Consider the following 20,543-nt stretch of genomic DNA (forward strand, 5'->3'; position numbering starts at 1 on the left):
TTCTCTGCAGACTACTCAAATATAGAACATGATCAATAATTATATTTTAAGTTGCTTTGCAAGAGGACACAACTATCAATGAAACCCTTCTGACAGTACCATTAATACATACAGCATCAACAATTAGCCAAATAAATGTTTAACTTCCAACAGCAGAGCTCCAATCATTACCTTGGCTGTTGTTGCGATTTCACATGTCATAAACTCATCACCAACTCCTCGCAAAGATTCTCGAATCTTATTTTGAATATCCTTAATCAAAACAAAAAGCAAAAAACCTTTACAATCCTATTTTAAGGACAGGGACAATCTTAAATTAATTTTTACTTCATAGTCAGGATGTGTCTGGCAAGGCCAGCACTTATTGCTCCTCCTAGTTAATAGCAGACACCAACAGTTTCAAAGAGTGTGACTCAGTTGGACATTTTGGATGGTAGTTAAGAGTGGGCCCCATTGACAGGGAACAAGAGTCACAAATCAGTTTTCTGTCTTGGTGGCTCTTGTGTCCTTTAGGAAATCTTTTTCCTGAAAGGACACAAGAGCCACCAAGATAGAAAACTAATTTACTATAAAATTTAAAAAGGACATTAGAAAACATCTAGTCATCAGCAACACTCATTAATTGTTGGCGTATCATGTTTTAACACACAAGAAATTATTCTTAATGTTATCTCGTCTTTGAGTGAAAAGGCGACTATATTCCTTAGGGTAGTGACTTAGGCTCAGACATCTTCAGCTGTTTCAATGACCCTCCTGTTATCCTAATGTCAGAAGTGGGAATGTTTGCCAATGATTGCACAATGTTCAGCACCATTTGCAATACCGCAGATACTGGAAAAATCCGCATTAAAATGTAGCAAGACCTGGACAATAAAGGCTTGAGTTAAGAAATGGAAAGTAACATTTTCACCAGGCAAATGCCAGGCAATGACCATCTTAAATAAGAGTGAATGTCACCATTGCACCTTGACATTCAATGGTATTACCATTACTGAATCAACCACCAGCAACATCGTGGGGTTACCATTGACCAGAAACTCAACTGGACTAGCTATATAAATGCAATGGCTAGGAATACTTCCCAGAGTAACTCACCTCCCAAATCCCCAAAGTTGGTCCAGCATGTATATGCTTAAGTCAAGAATGAGATGGAATACTCCCCACTTGCCTGGATGACTTGCAGCTCCAATAACACAAGATATTTGGCACCATACAAGACAAAACAGCCTCGCTGATTGGTACCACATCCCAAACATAAATGCCCTCCACCCCTAACGCTCAGCAGCTTTGTGTACCATTTGCAAGATGCACTGCAGAAATTCACCAAGGCCCCTTAGGGGGCACCTTTAAAACCCACAATCACTACTACTTAGGAGACAGGCAACAATGGTCCCATGGGAACACCACCCCTGCAAGTCACTCACTATCCTGACTTGGAAATACATTACCATTGTCCTGACATCATTGGGACAAAGACCTGGAATTTCCTCCCTAACTTCACTGTGGGTCTCTCTGCCACAGTGGACTAGAATGCTCAAGGCAGCTCTCCAGCACTTTCTCAAGGGCAACTAGAGAGGGTAATAAATACTGACCAACCCATCAACACCTACGTCCCACAAATGAATAAAACAAGATTAATTACATGCAATGTTTTGTAGTCAAAATAACCATTTCACTATAAAGTGTAGACATCAAGGCCTTACAAAAATGTGTATTTTCTGTAAGACTGCATCGGTTATCGTTGATCTGAGAAACGCTCTCCCTTCTATCTCTTTCCATCCCACGTATCAGCGTAGCTAAAAATTGGACTATTTCAAAAGAGAAAGGCATCAGATCTATGATGAGCATTCACAGAGCATCTGTCCACCCACATTCTTCCACGCTACATACCCCAAAGGGAAATGTTTGACTTGGTTTCACTCAACAACTCTCCCATGAATGAGTTGAAATCGCAATTCAGCAATAAGGAGATTGGTAGAGAAAAAATTATTCCTGCATTCACCATTTTATATTACACACCACTCCCTCACTCCTCTGGATAGGAACCATTGTTCACTACTTGCTCAAACTCTCCAACCAGTCATTCAAAGAAAGGCTACTTGCATTTCAGAAATAACAAATCGATCAATCCAGGAAGTTAATCTACTGTATACGCACTGGACCACTGAAGCACAGGAAGATATTGAGAAGCTCATCTTCAGAGAAGAATGGGTGACGAGCCACCAGGTTAATAAAACGCTTTAGAGCACGTCGCCGAGACTCAATAAACTCACGGTCAGCTGAGTTGGAGTGGAGAGAAAAAGAGGGAATTGAAAACAGTTCAATGCATACAATAACACACATAAAAAAGCAGCCACATTACTAAAACCTCCAAACCGTTGTTATTTTAAAACAACCACTCCTACTAATGTATCAGTCTTCTGCCATTCTCGACAGCAAGCATTATTTCAAGTAACTGACCGGTCAATGTTCTGATCCAAGCCGATATTATTCATGGTCAAATCAGATCTCAGACTGAAACATAGTTTTTTAGATATTCATATTTTGTTGTTTGTTTATTTTTGATCAGGTGGCCTTTCACAAACACAAGCACAGAAGGTGGCTAATTTGGTTCAATAAATCAGAGGCTTTTACTCCTTTACAGTAATCTAGCCAGAAAAAAAAATCCTTTAACACATCTACAGGACTTGTGTTGACTTCAATTCTCAGTCCTGAGAGTCTGGCAGCCCTTTCCCTGAGCTTTCATACGACTGAGTTTAGACCATCTCAGCTTCAAATAACCCCTTTAGAGTTTTAAGCCAACACTTCTGGTCTAGAATTTGTAATCTAGACTTCTTACAGTGAGATGGACGAAAATGAGGACTGCTGATGCTGGAGATCAAAGTTGAAAGTGTGGTGCTGGAAAAACACAGGTCAGGCAACTTCCAAGGAGCAGGAGAACCAACATTTCAGGCATTAACCCTTCATCAGGAATAAGCCTGTAAGCTGAGGTGGTGGTGAGATAAATGGGAGGGTGATGGGGCTGGGAGAGAATGTAGCTAAGAGTGCAATAAGTAGGTGGAGGTGGGGGTAATGGTGATAGGTTGGAGAAGAAGATGGAGCGGATAGGTGGGAAGAATGATGGACAGGTCATGAGGGCGTTGGCGAGTTGGAAGGTTGGAACTGGGATAGGGTGGGGGAGGGGAAATGAGGAAACTGGTGAAGTCCACATTGATGCCTTGGAGGGTCCCGAGACGGAAGATGAGGCGTTCTTCTTCCAGGTGTCGGGTGGTTAGGGAGTGGTGATGGAGGCGTCCCAGGACCCGCATGTCCTTGGCAGAATGGGAGGGGAGTTGAAGTGTTTGGTCATGGGGTGGTGGGGTTGGTTGGTGCGAATGTCCCGGTAATGTTCTCTGAAGCACTCTCCCCAATGTAGAGGAGACCGCATCAGGAGCAATGGACACAATAAATGACATGTGGGAGTGCAGGAAAAACTCTGATGGATGTGGAAGGCTCCTTTGTGCCTTGGACGGAGGCGGGGGGGGGGGGGGGGGGGGGGAGAGGAGGTATGGGTGCAGGTTTTGCAATTCCTGTTGTGGTAGGGGAAGGTGCCAGGAGGGGAGGGTGAGTTGGTGAGGGGTGTGGACCTGACAAAGGAGTCGCGGAGGGAAGGGTCTTTACGGAAAGAGAATAGGGGTGGGGAGAAATATATCTCTGGTGGTGGGGTCCGTTTGTAGGTGGCGAAAATGGCGGAGGATGATGCGATGTATATGGAGGTTGGTGGGGTGGAAGGTGAGGACCAGGGGGATTCTGTCCTTGTTGCAGCTGGAGGCGTAGGGTTCAAGGGGGGAGGTGCAGGAAGTGGATGAGATGCACAGGAGGGCAAAATATGGTCTTTGAAGAAGGAGGCCATCTGGTGTATGCTCTGTGGTGGAAGTGGTCCTCCTGGGGAGTAGATGCAGCAGAGTCAGAGGAATTGGGAATAAGGAATAGCGTTTTTACAGGAGGCAGAGTGGGAGGAGGTGTGGTTCAGGTAGCTGTGGGTTTGAGAGAGATGTCAGTGTTGAGTTGGTCACTGTTGATGGAGATGGAGGGGTCCAGGAAAGGGAGGGAGGTGTCAGAGATGGCCCAGATGAATTTAAGGTTGGGGTGGAAGATGTTGATGAAGTTGATGAACTGTTCAACCTTCTCATGGGAGGGCAAGGTGTTGCCAATACATCAATCATCAATGTAGCGGAGGAAAAGTGGGGAATAGTGCCAATGTAACTGCGGAAGATGGACAGTTCCACGCAACCAACAGACAGGCATAGCTGGGGCCAATACGGGTACCCATGGCTATCCTTTTCATCTGAAGGAAGTAGGAGGATTCAAAGGAGAAATTATTGAGGGTGAGGACCAGTTCAGCCAAACGAATGACAGTGTCAGTGGAAGGGTACTGGTGGGGACGCCAGGAGAGGAAGAAACAGAGGGCTCAGTGACCCTTGTCATGGCAGATAGAGGTGTATAGGGACTTAATGCCCATGGTTAAGATAAGGCATTGTGGGGGGGGCAAGAAAATTAAGTCTTGGAGGAGGTGGAGGAGCGTGGGTGGTGTTCTGAGCTTATATGTCCCACTCTCATTTATCTCACCAACCTTTCTGCTCACAGCCTCATTCCTGATGAAGGGTTTTTACCCAAAACATCGAATCTCCTGCTCCTCTGATGCTGCCTGACCTGCTGTGCTTTTCCAGCACCACACCCTCGACTTTTTATAGTGAGGTAACCTATTCCTTACCAGTCTAAAAACATCCCCTCTCTTCAGAAGAGACTGTCTTACTTTTCCAGCTCCAGCCAAGCCTCCTGCAAAACTAAAATGAGCTTTCCTCAAGCTATGAGTGTTTCCTACACCTGCTCTGAAGCATTAAAAACCACTTCAGAACTTTTTATCTGATCCCCAAAACATACACCAGAAGAAAATGCACACTTGGATAGACTTCAATTTCACAACTATATAACCATTTAGCCACACAATGCTTTTACCTCTTAGCATTCTTTTTGGCGGCAATGCTGGCACCATTCTATATGGGAACCGCTGGAGGAGCACTTCATGAAACACCACAAAATCATTGTATCGTCGATAAACAGATGACTTGAATCTCTGAAAGGAAATGCAACAAGGTGTCAAGGGTCAACATTCATATTGCAGTGAACCAATCAAGGTTAAATGAAAAACAAAAAAATTAAACAATCAGGCAAAAGTTCAGTTCACACCAAGCAAGTTTTTTAAAACGTACATTTAAACAGTGCCTTTAAAAGTAGCAAAATGTTGTAAGTCACGTCACATGTGTGATTCCACAAATGTTGATAAAAACATTGAGCCAGAGAAGACAAATGCTTGTTCAAAGAGGTAGGTTTTAAGGAGCTGTCTTAAAAGAAATGTTTAGGGAAGGAGTTCCAAATCTTACAGCCTAGACAGCTGAAGACACAACCATAAATGCTGGGACAAAGCAAGTCAGGGTGCACAAGAGGAAGAGATCATGGAGAGTTTAAGGAGGTTGCAGAGATAGGGACTGCAAAGACCATGGAGGGATTTGAATACAAGGGTGGAAATATTAAAATTGAAGCTTTGGTGGACCAGGAGTCTATGTAGGTATGAGGACACAGGAAGGAAGATTAAAGTTCACTGAAGAAGAGATCTAAGATATTCCAGAACAACACCATGAAGGATCAAGTCCTGAGCAAAACTCACCTGGCTGGAAAGTTCATACTCCACATGTTTTAGAAAGAGACCCTTCTTTTCTGGAATTAGTTCCACCTGCACCGTGTCAACATGCAGCAGATCTTGCAGAGTCATTGACAGGAGAATCGGATTCCCCTGAGTCTGCATCCGGATTGACTCTAGCTCACCCAACCGAGGTTTTGGATATTCTTGGGAAGAATTAGCTTATTAAAGAACACCATACAGAACGCAACCTACCCCACAATCTGACACTTCTCAACACCACTACAAGCTTGCGGATGAATTCCCAATAGATACTTCATTTCACTGCAATGTTTAAAACGACAAAATAAAAACCTCCTTCCCCTCAACTTAAGTTTTCCCCTGCTCAACACTTCCCTTTCTACATATGGGCGGCACGGTGGCACAGTGGTTAGCACTGCTGCCTCACAGCGCCAGAGACCCGGGTTCAATTCCCGCCTCAGGCGACTGACTGTGTGGAGTTTGCACGTTCTCCCCGTGTCTGCGTGGGTTTCCTCCGGGTGCTCCGGTTTCCTCCCACAGTCCAAAGATGTGCAGGTTAGGGAATTGGCCATGCTAAATTGCCCGTAGTGTTAGGTAAGGGGTAAATGTAGGGGCATGGGTGGGTTGCGCTTCGGCGGGTCTGTGTGGACTTGTTGGGCCGAAGGGCCTGTTTCCACGCTGTAATGTAAATGTAATCTAATCTAATCTAATCTATTCTATATGTTGTGGCTCAGCGGATAGCAGTCATGCCTCAGAAACAAGACAGTGGCTTCAAGTCCCTTTGCAGAGACTAGGACAACAGAAAAGCCATTACTCCGAATCAAGTACTGCACTGTTAGATGTGCTGTCCCAAGTGAGACATTAAACTACACTCTGAGCTAGTTCAGTTTAGGAAACCTGGTCGACATGGATGAGTTACGTAGAAGGGCCTGTTTCTGAGCCATATGACTCTATGACTCTAAGTAGATTCACTGTACCTTGTGTGATATTCTCTAGTAGTTTTGGAGAAGGCTGCTTTCCCTGCTGAGCTAGAGCAATCAACACCAAAGCTCTGTACAGGGCTGACTTTGTGATGGACTCTTCCTTGGATTCTACAATCTCAGCAATCTGGAAATACAGCATAAAGACATCACTTGTAGGAGAATATGCTTAGTCAATATGGGATCTAATTCTTCCAGCTCATCCACAATAAGATATTTTACAATAAAAAAGGTTAACGAAGTGAACATTGGTCCTGCAGAGAGAAATCTGGTGAATAAATAAGGAGATGACAGATAACTTGAAGGTATTTAGCATTAGCCTTTTCCTTAGGGAATATTTTTCCTACCTATTTCCCGATCTACTGTTTTTTCTGGAAGGGAGGGAGGAACTCAGGAAATGCAGAGGGGCATGGGTGCACAGGTGCATGAATCGCAAAAGTATATCTTTAGATAAAGGGGCCCGAAATGCCTGTAAGGGTGACAGAGGCAGAGCAAGTAGGAAAGCAAATAGAATGTTATCATTTATTCCAAGGTGAACTGAGTATGAGAGTAGACTATACTTCAGACATACAGGGAATTGGTGAGGCCACACCTAATGTGAAGAATTAGTCTCCTTATTTCACGAAAGAATATAAATGGATTGGAAGCAGTTCAGAGGTTTACTCTATTAATAATTGGAATGGGCAGATAGACTACGCTTATATCCATTGGGGTTTAGAAGAAAAACAGGTGATATGACTGAAACATCCTGACGGGTCTTGACAAAGTAGAGTTGAAAAGGAATTTTCCTTCTTTGGAAAATCTATAAGTAGGGGTCATTGTTTAAAAATAAGGAATTACCCATTTAAGACTGTGATGAGAATTTGTCAAAGGGTCATAATTCTCTTCCTCAAAAGACAGCAAAAACAGTCTTTGACTGCTCTTCAGACACTGGAAGTAGATTTTTAGTAAACAAGGAAGGAACAGCTTTCCGGTTAGGAGGAAATGTGGAGTTATCAGATCAGTCATGATTTTATTGGATGGTGGAGCAGGTTCAAGGTGTTGAATGACCTACTCCAGCTCCAAGTCCTATGTTTGCATGTACCCCTCCAAAAAGCTAAATTATACCCATTAAACAAAAGAGTAAATTTTACCCATAAAATAACTTTTGCTGGGACGAGAGAAGGGCAAGTAATTATTTCATGCTCACTGAGTCAAAGTATTAGGGCTGGAAGTGGAACTAAGACCACAGTGCGAAGGAGAAGTAGGTCATTCAGCGCATCAGCCCAATGAGATCACAACTAATCTAATAATCCTCAAATCCACTTTCCTAACTTTACCCTATTACCTTTGATCCTTCACCAATGAATAATCTCTCAGCCTTGAATACACTTAACAATCCAGCCTCAGGAGCCCTCTGCACTGAAGAATTCCAGAGATTCACTTCTGAGAAAAGAAATTCCTCACCTGGCTTAAAATGACCGACCTCTTATTGAAATTATGCCCTTGGACCCGAGGTTTTCCCACTAATGAAAACAATCTGTGTCTATCCTGTCAAGTCCCCAAAGAACCTTGTATATTTCAATAAAGTTGCCTCATTCCAACTTTATCGAAATTCCAATGAGCATAGGCCCAACCTATTCAATTTCTCCTAAGACAGTCCTTCCATATCCATTATTATCCTAGCAAACCTTCTCTGGACTGACAACAATGCCAGCGTATCTTTAGACAAAGGGGTCCGAAATGCCTGGTAGGGTGATAGAGGCAGAAACCCTCATTAGGGGGACCTAAGAGTTCAAGTATATAATTCTTTGAAGTTTGCATCACATATAGGTGGTTAAAAAAGCATTCAGCACACTTGCTTTCATTGCTTGGTTCTTTGAGCTTAGGTGCTGGGAAGTCATGTTGAGCTTGTACAGGACATTGGTGAGGCCTCTTCTGAAGTACTGTGTCCAGTTCTGGTTGCTCAGTTATAATAAGGATATTATTAAGCTAGAGAGGGTTCAAAAAAGACTTACCAGGATGTTGCTGGGTATGGAAGGTTTAAGTTATAAAAAAAGGCTGGATAGGTTGGGTCTTTTCCCACTAGAGGTTTAAGCGAGACCTTATAATAGTTTATAAAATCATGACGGTTATGTATAGGGTTAATGCTAGGTGTCTTATCCTTAAGGTGGGAATTTCATGACTGGGGGATTTTTTTTTAAGATGAGAAGAGGGATTTAAGAAAGACTGCGGGGCATTTTTTTTAAACACAGTGGGTACTTCATGTGTGGAATGAAATTCCTGAGGAAGTGGTGGATGTGGGCACAATTACAATATTTAAAAGACACTTCGATAAGTACATGAGTAGGAAAGGTTTGGAGGGATATGGACCAGGAGCAGGCAGGTGGTACTAGTTTAATTTGAGATTATGTTAAGCATGGACTGGTTGGACCAAAGGGTCTCTTTCCATGCTATATGATTCTATGACTCTATAAGTACCTAGACGGTGCATTTGCAATACCTAGGCATACAAGGCTATGGGGTGGAAAATGGGATTAGAATAGTTAGGTGGTTGATTTTGACCAGACTCTATTGACTGAAGGGACTTTTTCTGTGTTGTAGACCTCAAAGACTATTCACAGTAGTTCAGCTGTGATCTGACTCATACTTTGTATAGTTTTAACAAAATCTTCCTTCTTTTATACTCCATTCCCTTTGAAATAAAAGCCAATATTCCATTTCACTTCCCTATTACCCGCCGAACTTGGATGCTAGCTTTTTATGATTTATACACAAGGACTCACAAATCCTTCTGTTTTGTAGCTTTCTCCAGCCTTTCTCCATTTAAATAATATTCAGCTCCTCTATTTTTCCTATCAGAGTCCATACCTCTCATTTTTCCACATTATACTTCACTCCTCTAACTGCTGGTACCTTTTTCTTTTCCATGGTCCAAATAAATTAGTTATTTGTGGGAGCTTGCATGCAAACCAGCAATCATTTTTTTCTATAAAACAATATTTCAACAAGGAATCATTAACTTTGGAACATCCTGAGTACGTCAAAGGCACAACTCAATCAATGTTTTCTCTTTTTCTTTCCTTTCCTGTTCTATATTAGCACTGCACAGATTCCCCAAAAGATCAGAGAGTTTATTCAACAAGAAAGTAGTATACAGAAGTGAGATGCAAACCTCCTCCCTGCATTGAATCAGACAAACCCTGTGAAAAACTCTAATTAAAAGGGCAAACTATTTCCTGTGCTCTGGGAGGATAAAGGTAGTCATGGAACAGTAGGGTGAAGGGTGATTAATTAAATAGATGAATAAATAAGGACTGAACTCAACAAGACAGTAAAAGGGAGAAGTTGCTAAGAGAAAGGCAAAGCAATAGTTTACTTACGATCACCTCTTCAGATCGACAGAATGATCAGTGTTATCATTAAACGATTTCTATAGGACAATCCTTTCATGACATATTTCCTGTTCATCCAAATCTCCAGCAACAGCAATGCCAGGTGAAATACTTAACAATACTCAGTCCAAAGGTTGCTGGTCAATATTTTACACCAAGTACAATGAGCTAATCAATCCAATCTATGATCTCTTCCTACTTATTACAATACTACACTGTGACCAACATAATCAGTTAAACAGGAAAACACCAAACAGTCCACAATGTCAGAGGGAGAGGAAAATGATTACACAAGTTGAATTTCCCCACTTAACTGAACAGTTGGCAGTTTCACTTACAAAGAAGCAACTTAAAACACAAATAATTTGTTTGTCAAGTGTAACACAGCAGAGAAAGCCAAGCAGCTCAGACTTTTTAAAAAAGCTATGGTTAAGTCCCACACTCCCCTCTCCTTTCACCAATATACTGAATTGTTTTCTCCTTTAAAGTATTTATCCAATGCCCCTTCCAATGAGATGTCAAACAAGAGCTTGGATGTAAAGGTCCCATGGCACCATTTCAAAGAGTATGAAATTGCCATAAGCTATGGCCAACCTTTGTACAAACATATGAACAAGGAACAAGAATCAGCCACTTGGCCTTTTAAGCTAACTCCAGCATTCATGGCTGATCTGATTTTAACCTCAACTCTGCGTTCCTGCATTTGCTCGATATCAAGAATCTATTTAGATTAGATTAGATTAGATTACTTACAGTGTGGAAACAGGCCCTTCGGCCCAACAAGTCCACACCGACCCGCCGAAGCGTAACCCATCCATACCCCTACATTTACCCCTTTACCTAATACTACGGGCAATTTAGCATGGCCAATTCACCTGACTTGCACATCTTTGGACTGTGGGAGGAAACCGGAGCCCCCGGAGGAAACCCACGCAGACACGGGGAGAACATGCAAACTCCACACAGTCAGTCGCCTGAGGCGGGAATTGAACCCGGGTCTCTGGCGCTGTGAGGCAGCAGTGCTAACCACTGTGCCACCGTGCCACCCACAATTTACTTCTATGTTAAAACATTTATAGATTCTCCATCCACTTCCTTGAGGAAGGGAATTCCAAACACACAATCCTCAAAAAAAATTTCCGCTTCACAGTCTTGTTGTTAAAATTATGTTGCCTAGTTACAGATTATCCCACAAGAGGAAACATCCACCTGGTCAAACCTCCTCAGGGTTTTATACTTTATTTAAGCCACCTTTGACTCTTCTAAACTAGAGGATACAGGTTTAACCTGCTTAGCATTTCTACATAAGGCAATCCACTCATTCCAAGTATTAGTCTCGCAAACCATCTCTGAACTTTTTCCAACACATTAACATCCTCCCACAAGAAACACTCTGCCAAACTGACAAGCAAGCAGAACAATAACGAAACACCACTGATATACTGATGTTAATTAAATTTATTAAATTAGTGGCAAGTTCTGTCCCCAAAATTTCTAATAAGCTAATCCTTTGTTCATAAAAAGAGTTATGAAATTCTAAAGTGCCATCAAAAAGAAAGTCCAAAAAGAATTGGGATAAAACTGGGCAAAAATGTCAACAGTTTATATCATCAAACACCGAGTGCAATCGTCTTTAAAAATTGTTCCAATTCCCATAGAGGGCAAAAAGTTTCAAACATAAATTAAAATTCTCAGTGAATGACAAAGAATTAAGATATCAAAGTAAGTCTTTTGCAGAATCAAACTTAAGTGTCAATGAAACAGATTTTAGATGGCAACTACAGAAAAGATATCACCCTAAATTTAACATCCAAAATTCCCACACGAGTGTCAAATTTCACTACTATCTGCAGAACTGAGATTTTGCAGGAAGAAGTCCAACAATGCTGCCATCAAGTTGGCCTTTCTCGTTTTCACCAAGTCATAAGATAGAGCTATCATCAAAATGACTTTCTCTCTATTTCGGGAGAAGCCCAAACAAAATATCAACAGTAAGGCATGACACTTCTGGCCACACCAGGAAAAAATTCACCAAATCCTTGGCTTACCATGGAATGTGTCTTTTTAACCAAAAGCCAGCTTTCCACCCATGCTTCTGCTTGGTAGCTCACAGACAAGAGACACACTTCTCTCTGCTGACTACATGAACTGCAGCCCCTTCTCTTTCTGAGATACTGTCACAAAATTTGAAGAATGATAATTTATCCAGCTAGCATAGTCTTGTCGTTGTCATTGGGCGTAAACATTTTACACTCACAGTACATCTCACATTGGTTCTTCCTATTCACATAGTAACTGAGCCAGCAAAGCTTGTTGTTGTCAAACAAGATTTGGAAAATGTCACATGACTTTCTTCATTACCCCATTTCACCTGAAAGAGACCATTGAAAACCATCCAATAAACTTCACATTCAGGACAATTTTTGTTTTCCCATCTTTCTAGTAAACCTCTCGGTAGAACACTGGTCAATCTTAGTACTGTAGGTTAAGCAATTATCTCCACAAAACAAACTCAAATATCTCCCACTGTGTGTCAGTTCTTACTGAGGAATTGCTGCATTACCTGACTCTGTACAAGAGGTGGCAGCTCAGTCCTGTTCAACAGTTTATGAAAGTCACTTCTCCGTACGTGATCCTCATGTTTACAGCAAATAGCTTCATACACCTTTCGGTAATAGGGAGGAACATCACCTACCATAAGCAAAAGGATAACTTAAAAGACAGGAAGGTATGCTTTTGTAGAAAACTAAAAAAAAACTGCGGATGCTGGAAGTCAGAAGCAAAAACAAATTGCTGGAAAAACTCAGCAGGTCGGGCAACATCAGTGGACAGAAAGCAGAATTAACATTTTGGGTCCAGTGCCCCTTCATCAGAACTGATTGTAGCTGGGAGATGCACATGCACGATACAAGGATGGGGTGAGAGGGGAAACGGGAGGAGGGGTCGATGTGCATGAGACCCAGGGTGGGAGAGCCAAAGCTGGAGGGGGAGCGTGGAGTCACACGCGCGCACGAGCCAGATTCTTTGGCGAGGCTGCGGGGTCACATGAGTGCCCTCAGGCCAGATCCGGGGTGGGGGTGTGGGGTCACACACGTGTGCTCAGGCCAGATCCTGGGTGGGGGTGTGGAGTCATATACGTGCGCTCAGGCCAGATGCGGGGTGGGGGTGTGGGGTCACACGTGTGCTCAGGCCAGATCAGGGGTCACATGCTCGCTCACAGGCCAGAACGGGGTGGGGGCATGGAGTCACACGCGTGCTCAGGTCTGATCCGGGGTGGGGGTGTGGGGTCACACGTGTGCGCTCAGGCCAAATCCGTGGTGGGGATGTGGGGTCACACGTGTGTGTTCAGGCCAGTTCCGGGGTGGGGGTGTGAGGTCACACACGTGTGTTCAGGCCAGATCCGTGGTGGAGGTGTGGGGTCACATGCCTGTGCTCAGGCCAGATCCGGGGTGGGGGTGTGGGGTCACACGCGTGCTCAGGCCAGAACGGGGCGAGGGTGCGGGGTCACATATCTGTGCACAGGCCAGATCCAGGGTGGGGGTGTGGGATCATACACGTGTGCTCAGGCCAGATCCGGGCTGGGGGTGTGGGGTCACACTCGTGTGCTCAGGCCAGAACGGGGTGGGTGTGTGGGACCACACGCGTGCGCTCAGGCCAGTTCCGTGGTGCACGTGTGGGATCACACACGTGCGCTCTAGCCAGATCCGGGGTGGGGGTGTGGGTGTGGGGTCACACACGTGCGCTCAGGCCAAACCCGTGGTGGGGTCACACGCGTGCTCAGGCCAGATCAGGGGTCACACGCGTGCTCAGGCCAGATCAGGGGTCACACGCGTGCTCAGGCCAGATCAGGGGTGAGAGTGTGGGGTCACACACGTGTGCTCAGGCCATATCCGTGGTGGGGGTATGGGGTCACACACGTGTGCTCAGGCCAGATCCGGGGTGGGGGTTTGGGATCACACGTGCGCTCAGGCCAGATCCGGGGTGGGGGGTGTAGGGTCTCACACGTGTGCTCAGGCCAGATCCGAGGTGGGGGTGTGGGGTCACAGACGTGTGCTCAGGCCAGATCCGGGAAAGGGGTGTGGGGTCACACACGTATGCTCAGGCCAGATCCGTGATGGGGTTGTGAGGTCACAAGCATGTGCTCAGTCCAGATCAGGAGTCACGTGTGCTCAGGCCAAATCCGGGGTGGGGGTGTGGGGTCACACACGTGTGCTCAGTCCAGATCCGGGGTGGGGGTGTTGGGTCACACACGTGTGCTCAGTCCAGATCCAGGATGGGGGTGTGGGGTCACACACGTGTGCTCAGGCCAGGCCCGGGATGGGGGTGTGGGGTCACACGCGTGTGCTCAGTCCAGATCAGGGGTCACACGTGTGCTCAGCCCAGATCCGGGATGGGGGTGTGGGGTCACACGCATGTGCTCCGGCCAGATCCGGGATGGGTGGGGGTGAGAGGTCACACACGTGTGCCAAGGCCAAATCCAGGATGGGGGTGTGGGGTCACACACGTGTGCTCAGGCCAGGCCCGGGATTGGGGTGTGGGGTCACACGCGCGTGCTCAGTCCAGATCAGGGGTCACACGTGTGCTCAGGCCAAATCCAGGGTGGGGGTGTGGGGTCACATACGTGTGACCAGGCCAGATCCAGGGTGGGGGTGTGAGGTAACACACGTGTGTCCAGTCCAGATCCGGGGTGGGGGTGTGGGGTCACACACGTGTGCTCAGTCCAGATCCAGGATGGGGGTGTGGGGTCACACACGTGTGCTCAGGCCAGGCCCAGGATGGGGGTGTGGGGTCACACGCGTGTGCTCAGGCCAGATCAGGGATCACACGTGTGCTCAGCCCAGATCCGGGATGGGGGTGTGGGGTCACACACGTGTGCCCAGGCCAAATCCAGGATGGGGGTGTGGGGTCACACACGTGTGCCCAGGCCAAATCCAGGATGGGGGTGTGGGGTCACACGCGCGTGCTCAGTCCAGATCAGGGGTCACACGTGTGCTCAGGCCAAATCCAGGGTGGGGGTGTGGGGTCACACGTGCGCTCAGGCCAGATCCAGGGTGGGGGTGTGGGGTCACACACGTGTGCTCAGGGCAGACCCGGAGTGGTCACACGCATGAAACCGTGGGGGGGGGGGGGGGGGGGGGTATGAGAGCGAGAGCCGGGGTGATACACAGCTGTTTGTGGCAGTTAGAGAACGGGGTCCCCAGGCGGCGCGGGGAGTCTCGGAATCCAAAAACAGTCTCTGTTACGACCCCGCCACCCCCCAAATTGCCGTCCGGGTATTTTCATTCATCGGTTTGATCTTCGAGTAATTTCACTCCCGTGACCGAGAAAAACACGAACCGTTAAGTCTTTTAAAAAGTTCTGTCCAAAAACCGAGCCACAGCCAACCTGCTGGAGGAAGACACGTTGAAGTTTTCCATCTTACCTTCATTAATCTCCGTCTCCATGTCCAAATCATGTGAGCCGGCAAGCTGCCATGTGATTTCCTCAATAATAAACACAAGACGGCAAAATAAATAACCTTCAAAATACTTCGCTGCTCCCAAATCCTTCTTTTGGAAAAAAAAACTTATTTTAAGTTTTCACAACTTTTTTCTTCGTCCTTCATGTACGTGGCAAAATTGAAGAGCCTGCCGGTGAGATAATTGCGCGACTGTTTGCCTACTCGATGTGACCCTCACGTTACCGATCTGGCGGCACTCGCTTCTCCCGAGGTATCGCCTCCGATACCGAGGAGTGAGAGTCGGTGAGGGATCGATTGGCTTCAGCGGGCCGACTAAAACCGGCGTAGAGTTGACACCAGCCGTCTCCGATAGATTCAGCCTCAGCTCAAGACCTAGGATTCATTTGTTTCGACCCCCCCGATCAATGGTTTCAGAGTTTTCGAACACAACATCAAAGTGTTTGCTTTATTGACCCGTCCTACTTACTTTAAAAATATTTAGCTGGAACAATTCCAGGTAAACAGATTCAGTTGCCCGTCCCTGTGCGCAAGGAGCGCCATGGATATGCGGTTGGTGGCTGAATATTTCAGACACTGTTCATTTCTCCTTTGCGTTCACTTTCTCTTGGTGTTTGAACCTTCCTCGGTCTCACTCGTCCACGCTTCTTCTTTGATCTTAATCTCTCCTGCACCAATCCGTCTGTGGATCCCTTGCAGCGCTCGCCGCCTAACTAACTCCGGGTAACCTTTCAGTCGACCGGCGGTGTTGTGACTCCCTCCCGTTGCTATAGCCCCGCCGTCAAACAGCTGGGGCCCACACGGACCCAGGACCAGGACCAAACCAGGGGAGTCAGGACCCTCCTCCCCCGGAGCCAGGCACGGGTGATCCTGATGTACCGAGATGTCGCTGAGTGGTGGGACTGAGGAGGACCTGGGGGTGAGAGACCCCATCGAGAAACGAATCTACGGATTTCTATGACTGAGTTTAAGGGGGGGAAAAACACCCAAATTGTTCCCAAAACAATTTCTCTTCCCATTCCACCCCATCCTATACCCTTGCCCAATTCCCCCTCGTCCCCCGATATCATTCCTCCCCAAAGCACTTTAGTTTTTTACAGCCAATAAAGCTTTTTCGAACTATGGTGATACAGATAACATAGGAGAGACAGTTGTGTAGTGTGTGGGGCAAGGGTTAGTTTGTGTGTGCCTGTTACTGCAGGTCATGAAGATAGAGGGTAAACTCCCCAGCCCTTCTTGTGGACCACCAGAGATGCAGCGGTCAATGGTTTAACACCTCCTTCAAAAAAACTCCCTTAGTACCGTAATATGTCAGTCGAGACAAATGGTAGAGTCACTGAATTGACAGTTGACAACAATCTTCGGACTCACGGAATACTAAAGCATACGTTGGAATAGTCCTAGGAAGGAAAGAGAGAGTTACTTTCCAATGTGATAAAGTTTACTTATGTACTTTTTTTCTGTTTCAGGGAGAGGATGGACTTTCAATTGTTACATATGAATCTGATATAGAAAAGGTAAGATACCTAAGATATAATTGTGCAGTCAGAGCTGCCCTTTTGTTCATTTTGATTGACAGAGTGCTGGTACACTCTTCTTATCATGCTTCAACCGATATTGACACATTGTTTGAAATCTCCTATCAACATTGACAAACTCCTGGAGATCATCAGCAAATATTGACATGCTCCCAGGGATTACCAACAAATGTTAGCACCATCATGGGGATCACCTGTAAATATTGACACAACTCTCCTCTCCTGTCCCTCCACCCAGCAACTACTGACAAACTCAAGAACTCCTTTTAAAAAGCACTGTCAGTTCCAAAATGGAAAACAATTTCCATTATTACAAAAAAAATGTTATGGTATTGAATAATTAATGTTGCATTAGTAAGTCAACAAATACAAAAGAAAATATCAAATGCAGGATTCTGAAAATAGTGTGCTCATGGTATTACCAGACCTCAGGATCATAACTCAGACATTCATAGTTGAATGTCTTTGTTTTAATATGACCAACAGCAGATGGTGTTGGTCAAACCCAGCACCTTCATGGTGTTATCAGCTGGCTTGTTAATCTAGAGACCCAGATAATGTTCTGAAGTGCTGGGTTTGAATTGCACCACGGCAGATGGTGGAATTTGAATTCAATAAAAATCTGGAATTAAGAGTCTAAATGACCATGAAACCATTGTTGATTGTAGGAAAACCCTATCTGGTTCACTAATGTCCTTTAAGGAAGGAAACTGCCATACTCACTTCTTACCAGGTCTGGCATACGTGTGAGCTGCAAATGTGTTGCTGGAAAAGTGCAGCAGATCAGGCAGCATCCAAGGAGCAGGAGAATCAATGTTTCGGGCATGAGCCCTTCTTCAGGAAGCCTACGTGTGACTCCAGATTCCCAGCAATAAGGTTGATTCTTAACTGCCCTTTGGGCAATTAGGGATGGGCAATAAATTCTGGTCGAGGCAGCATCCTGTGAATGAATTTTTAAAAAGACGATCATTACTGAAAATATGTAGAAAAGCTCTGCTAATCTGACTAATTTTAAATGTATCACAGCTACTAGAGACTCATCTGAAACTATCAATAACCTCAAGGGTACTAAATAGAATTTTTAAGAAAGGAAACAAAGATAAACCTCTATTAAAATAAGTGGTCTTCATGACCTCAGGTAATCATAACAATTTGCAACCAGTTTAGAAATTTTTGAACTATCATCACTGTTGTAATAGAGGAAATATGGCAATCAATTTGAATACAGAAAGATCTAATAAACAGCAGTGAGCTAATAACTGGATAATGAACTTGAAATTAATATCAAGGCTGGAGACAGCACCGAAAAACTGAACACTCTTATTATAGACTCATATGTCGTTGGAAAATGCTATTCAGCCCATTGTGACTGAGTTAACTCTTTGAAACTGCTAAGAAGATTAGTCTTACAGCTGACTTCCTATACAATACTGCATTCAAATAGATCTGTAACGTCTAGCGTTGGTGAACAGTGCAGAAACCAAAATGGCAACTGGAGTGAACAAGGGCCGATGCAAATGTTGGGGGACCAGAGCATGCTGCATATTCAGCCACTTCCGGTGCAGCCCATACAGTATCCCATGCTGAAAAGAGCATTCAATTGCTTGTGCCTTGCATATGGCTGAAGCCTTTTAATGGTCACAGTCATGATGTTTATCACTTCTAATAGCTGATTTTACACTGATAATGCAAACTTGGACTGTACAGTCTATTGAATGTATTTGCTTATTATTCACTAAAGAATATGCCTTCAGCTGCAAGTGGGGCTCAGCATTAGGATAATTTGAAATCCCAGGTAGCAACATTAGTTGAGGTGTTTTTGACTTGCTTCTACTCATGTTGAGTTTGTAGAAGACAACATTGACATGTTTTCTTTCCTCAAATATTTCCAAGCTTGCTGATTATTTTTAGCATTCTCTATTTTTATTTGTGGAAGCGCTGTGTTGTGTGTTTGGAGGTTTTCTTTTTGAAGACTGGTGCTTAAAATCTGTAAGGATACAGGAGTTGCTGATTCATACATTGGCCTGTGGTTATAGTCCCTCTTAGATTTCAACATGACCTTATAATTGAAAAGAGCCCAGAAAGAGTACCTCAGCAAAGAGGTAGGGACAAGAGTGCTTTATACACAGATTATATAGAATACAGTATCTACAACAGCGCTATAGATCTGAATTTCACATCCACTATTTGGTCATATCTCATTATCCATTAAGGATATTCTCACTACACTTGAGCCTGGAGTAATGTCTTGGTTGACTCCAGTTCATTAAGAGGTGGACCCAAAACATTAACTCTGTTTTCTCTCCACAAATGCTGCCAGACCTGCTGACATTTTCCAGCAATTTTGTTTTTGTGCCTGTTTATGAATGTTCCGTCTATGTTAATCTTAGTTTGTAACAGGGAAATCTTAAAATGGGAAACCTTGTCTCGTGATTTTTTGTTGGGTGCTGATAAATTAACCTCTTGTTTAAAAAGTGATTGGTCTCCATAGGGTTTTAACTTTACACTCACTCCGAGGTGTAAAGTGACTGACCAAATGGGATATTTTGAGTTCCAATAGCATAAAAATGTAAAGGGAAATTGGGTGAGGGATTTGAAAATGAATTCACTTACTTTAATAAGTGTGCAAAGTCATTAAACTTTCTTCAGCATTGCTGCTAGGTCCTCTGGGCCAGACACCATCATTGTTCTCACTTGCTATCTGGTCCTCCATATTTCTTGTTCAGGCTTATACCAAAGCAGACTTCTTCATTTTAAGAGCTGGAGGCTAACTGGAGCATTGCTTGTCCCATGCATGTTCTTAAGCCCCCTGTTAAACATGCAGTCAAGAACACAGCTTGGATTGGATTGCATGCTACTATAGTTAAAATGACAAGATAGCACCAAATTTGCATACACTGCCTGACCTCACATCACACCAGACCCTTGCCATCTTTGAACAATATTATTATTTTATCTAAAAGGCAGTACCTAAAATAGTAAGATGCTGCAGTGCTAGTCTGGAGTTTGTCTGCAAGTTTCACCTCTCAACAGTGCAATTCAAAGGCCACAAAGCCACAGCTATTGACAAAGTGAAATTTATAAAGGTTGATTTACTGATCTACTTTTTTTTACATATAGAAACCCAAGAAGAAGAAATCAAATAAGCCACCCAAATCCCCAAGTGAGTAGTACTAATTCAAATTCACAGTGCAACTGTTTTCCATCTAATGTTTCCCCTCCTGAAGCCATTACATTACATCTGGATTATATGTGGGATAATATATAGAAGCACGACCAGGAGGATTTTTTGAACAGTACCTGGATAGTCCAGTGAGAAAGGGGCCCATACTGGATGTAGTATTGGGAAATGAGCCCAACTAGATGATCAACATTTCAGTGGGTGAGCATTTTGATGATAGTGACCATAATTCCATTAGTTTTTGGATACTTATTGATAAGGACAAGAATGGATCTTGAATGCAGGTGTTAAATTAAGGGAAGGCCAACTTT

At 44.4% G+C, this 20,543-nt stretch overlaps 2 protein-coding genes across 5 annotated transcripts in view; one reads left to right on the forward strand and one right to left on the reverse strand.

Annotated features, from left to right (window-relative positions):
* snx8a (sorting nexin 8a) overlaps window positions 1-15,978 on the reverse strand; it is a 47,335-nt gene extending 31,357 nt beyond the window's left edge. For 2 of the 3 annotated variants that reach the window (XR_015760551.1, XM_043711812.2), the window contains exons 1-7: window positions 15,478-15,978; window positions 12,619-12,746; window positions 6,679-6,808; window positions 5,708-5,886; window positions 4,999-5,116; window positions 2,158-2,279; window positions 172-252 (exon numbers count right to left, since the gene is read on the reverse strand). Coding sequence is in view for 2 of the 3 variants with exons in the window: in XM_043711812.2 (XP_043567747.2) it covers window positions 172-252; window positions 2,158-2,279; window positions 4,999-5,116; window positions 5,708-5,886; window positions 6,679-6,808; window positions 12,619-12,746; window positions 15,478-15,499 (780 nt within the window). In the remaining variant the exon portion in view is untranslated. Of the gene's footprint in view, window positions 1-171; window positions 253-2,157; window positions 2,280-4,998; window positions 5,117-5,707; window positions 5,887-6,678; window positions 6,809-12,103; window positions 12,230-12,618; window positions 12,747-15,477 lie in introns of those variants that run through there. The other variant, XM_087997733.1, reaches the window with a different exon arrangement.
* Window positions 15,979-16,189: 211 nt separating this feature from the next.
* Window positions 16,190-20,543, forward strand: part of iqce (IQ motif containing E) — a 67,479-nt gene continuing 63,125 nt past the window's right edge. For both annotated transcript variants that reach the window (XM_043711806.2, XM_043711809.2), the window contains exons 1-3: window positions 16,190-16,432; window positions 16,983-17,030; window positions 20,172-20,214. In XM_043711806.2, the coding sequence (XP_043567741.1) occupies window positions 16,397-16,432; window positions 16,983-17,030; window positions 20,172-20,214 (127 nt within the window). In that variant the 5' untranslated portion in view covers window positions 16,190-16,396. The remainder of the gene's footprint in view (window positions 16,433-16,982; window positions 17,031-20,171; window positions 20,215-20,543) is intronic.

The sequence above is a fragment of the Chiloscyllium plagiosum genome, unplaced genomic scaffold (assembly GCF_037043375.1).
Source record: "Chiloscyllium plagiosum isolate Xiang-an unplaced genomic scaffold, Cpla_swu_hap1 HiC_scaffold_20, whole genome shotgun sequence".
Classification (NCBI taxonomy): domain Eukaryota; kingdom Metazoa; phylum Chordata; class Chondrichthyes; order Orectolobiformes; family Hemiscylliidae; genus Chiloscyllium; species Chiloscyllium plagiosum.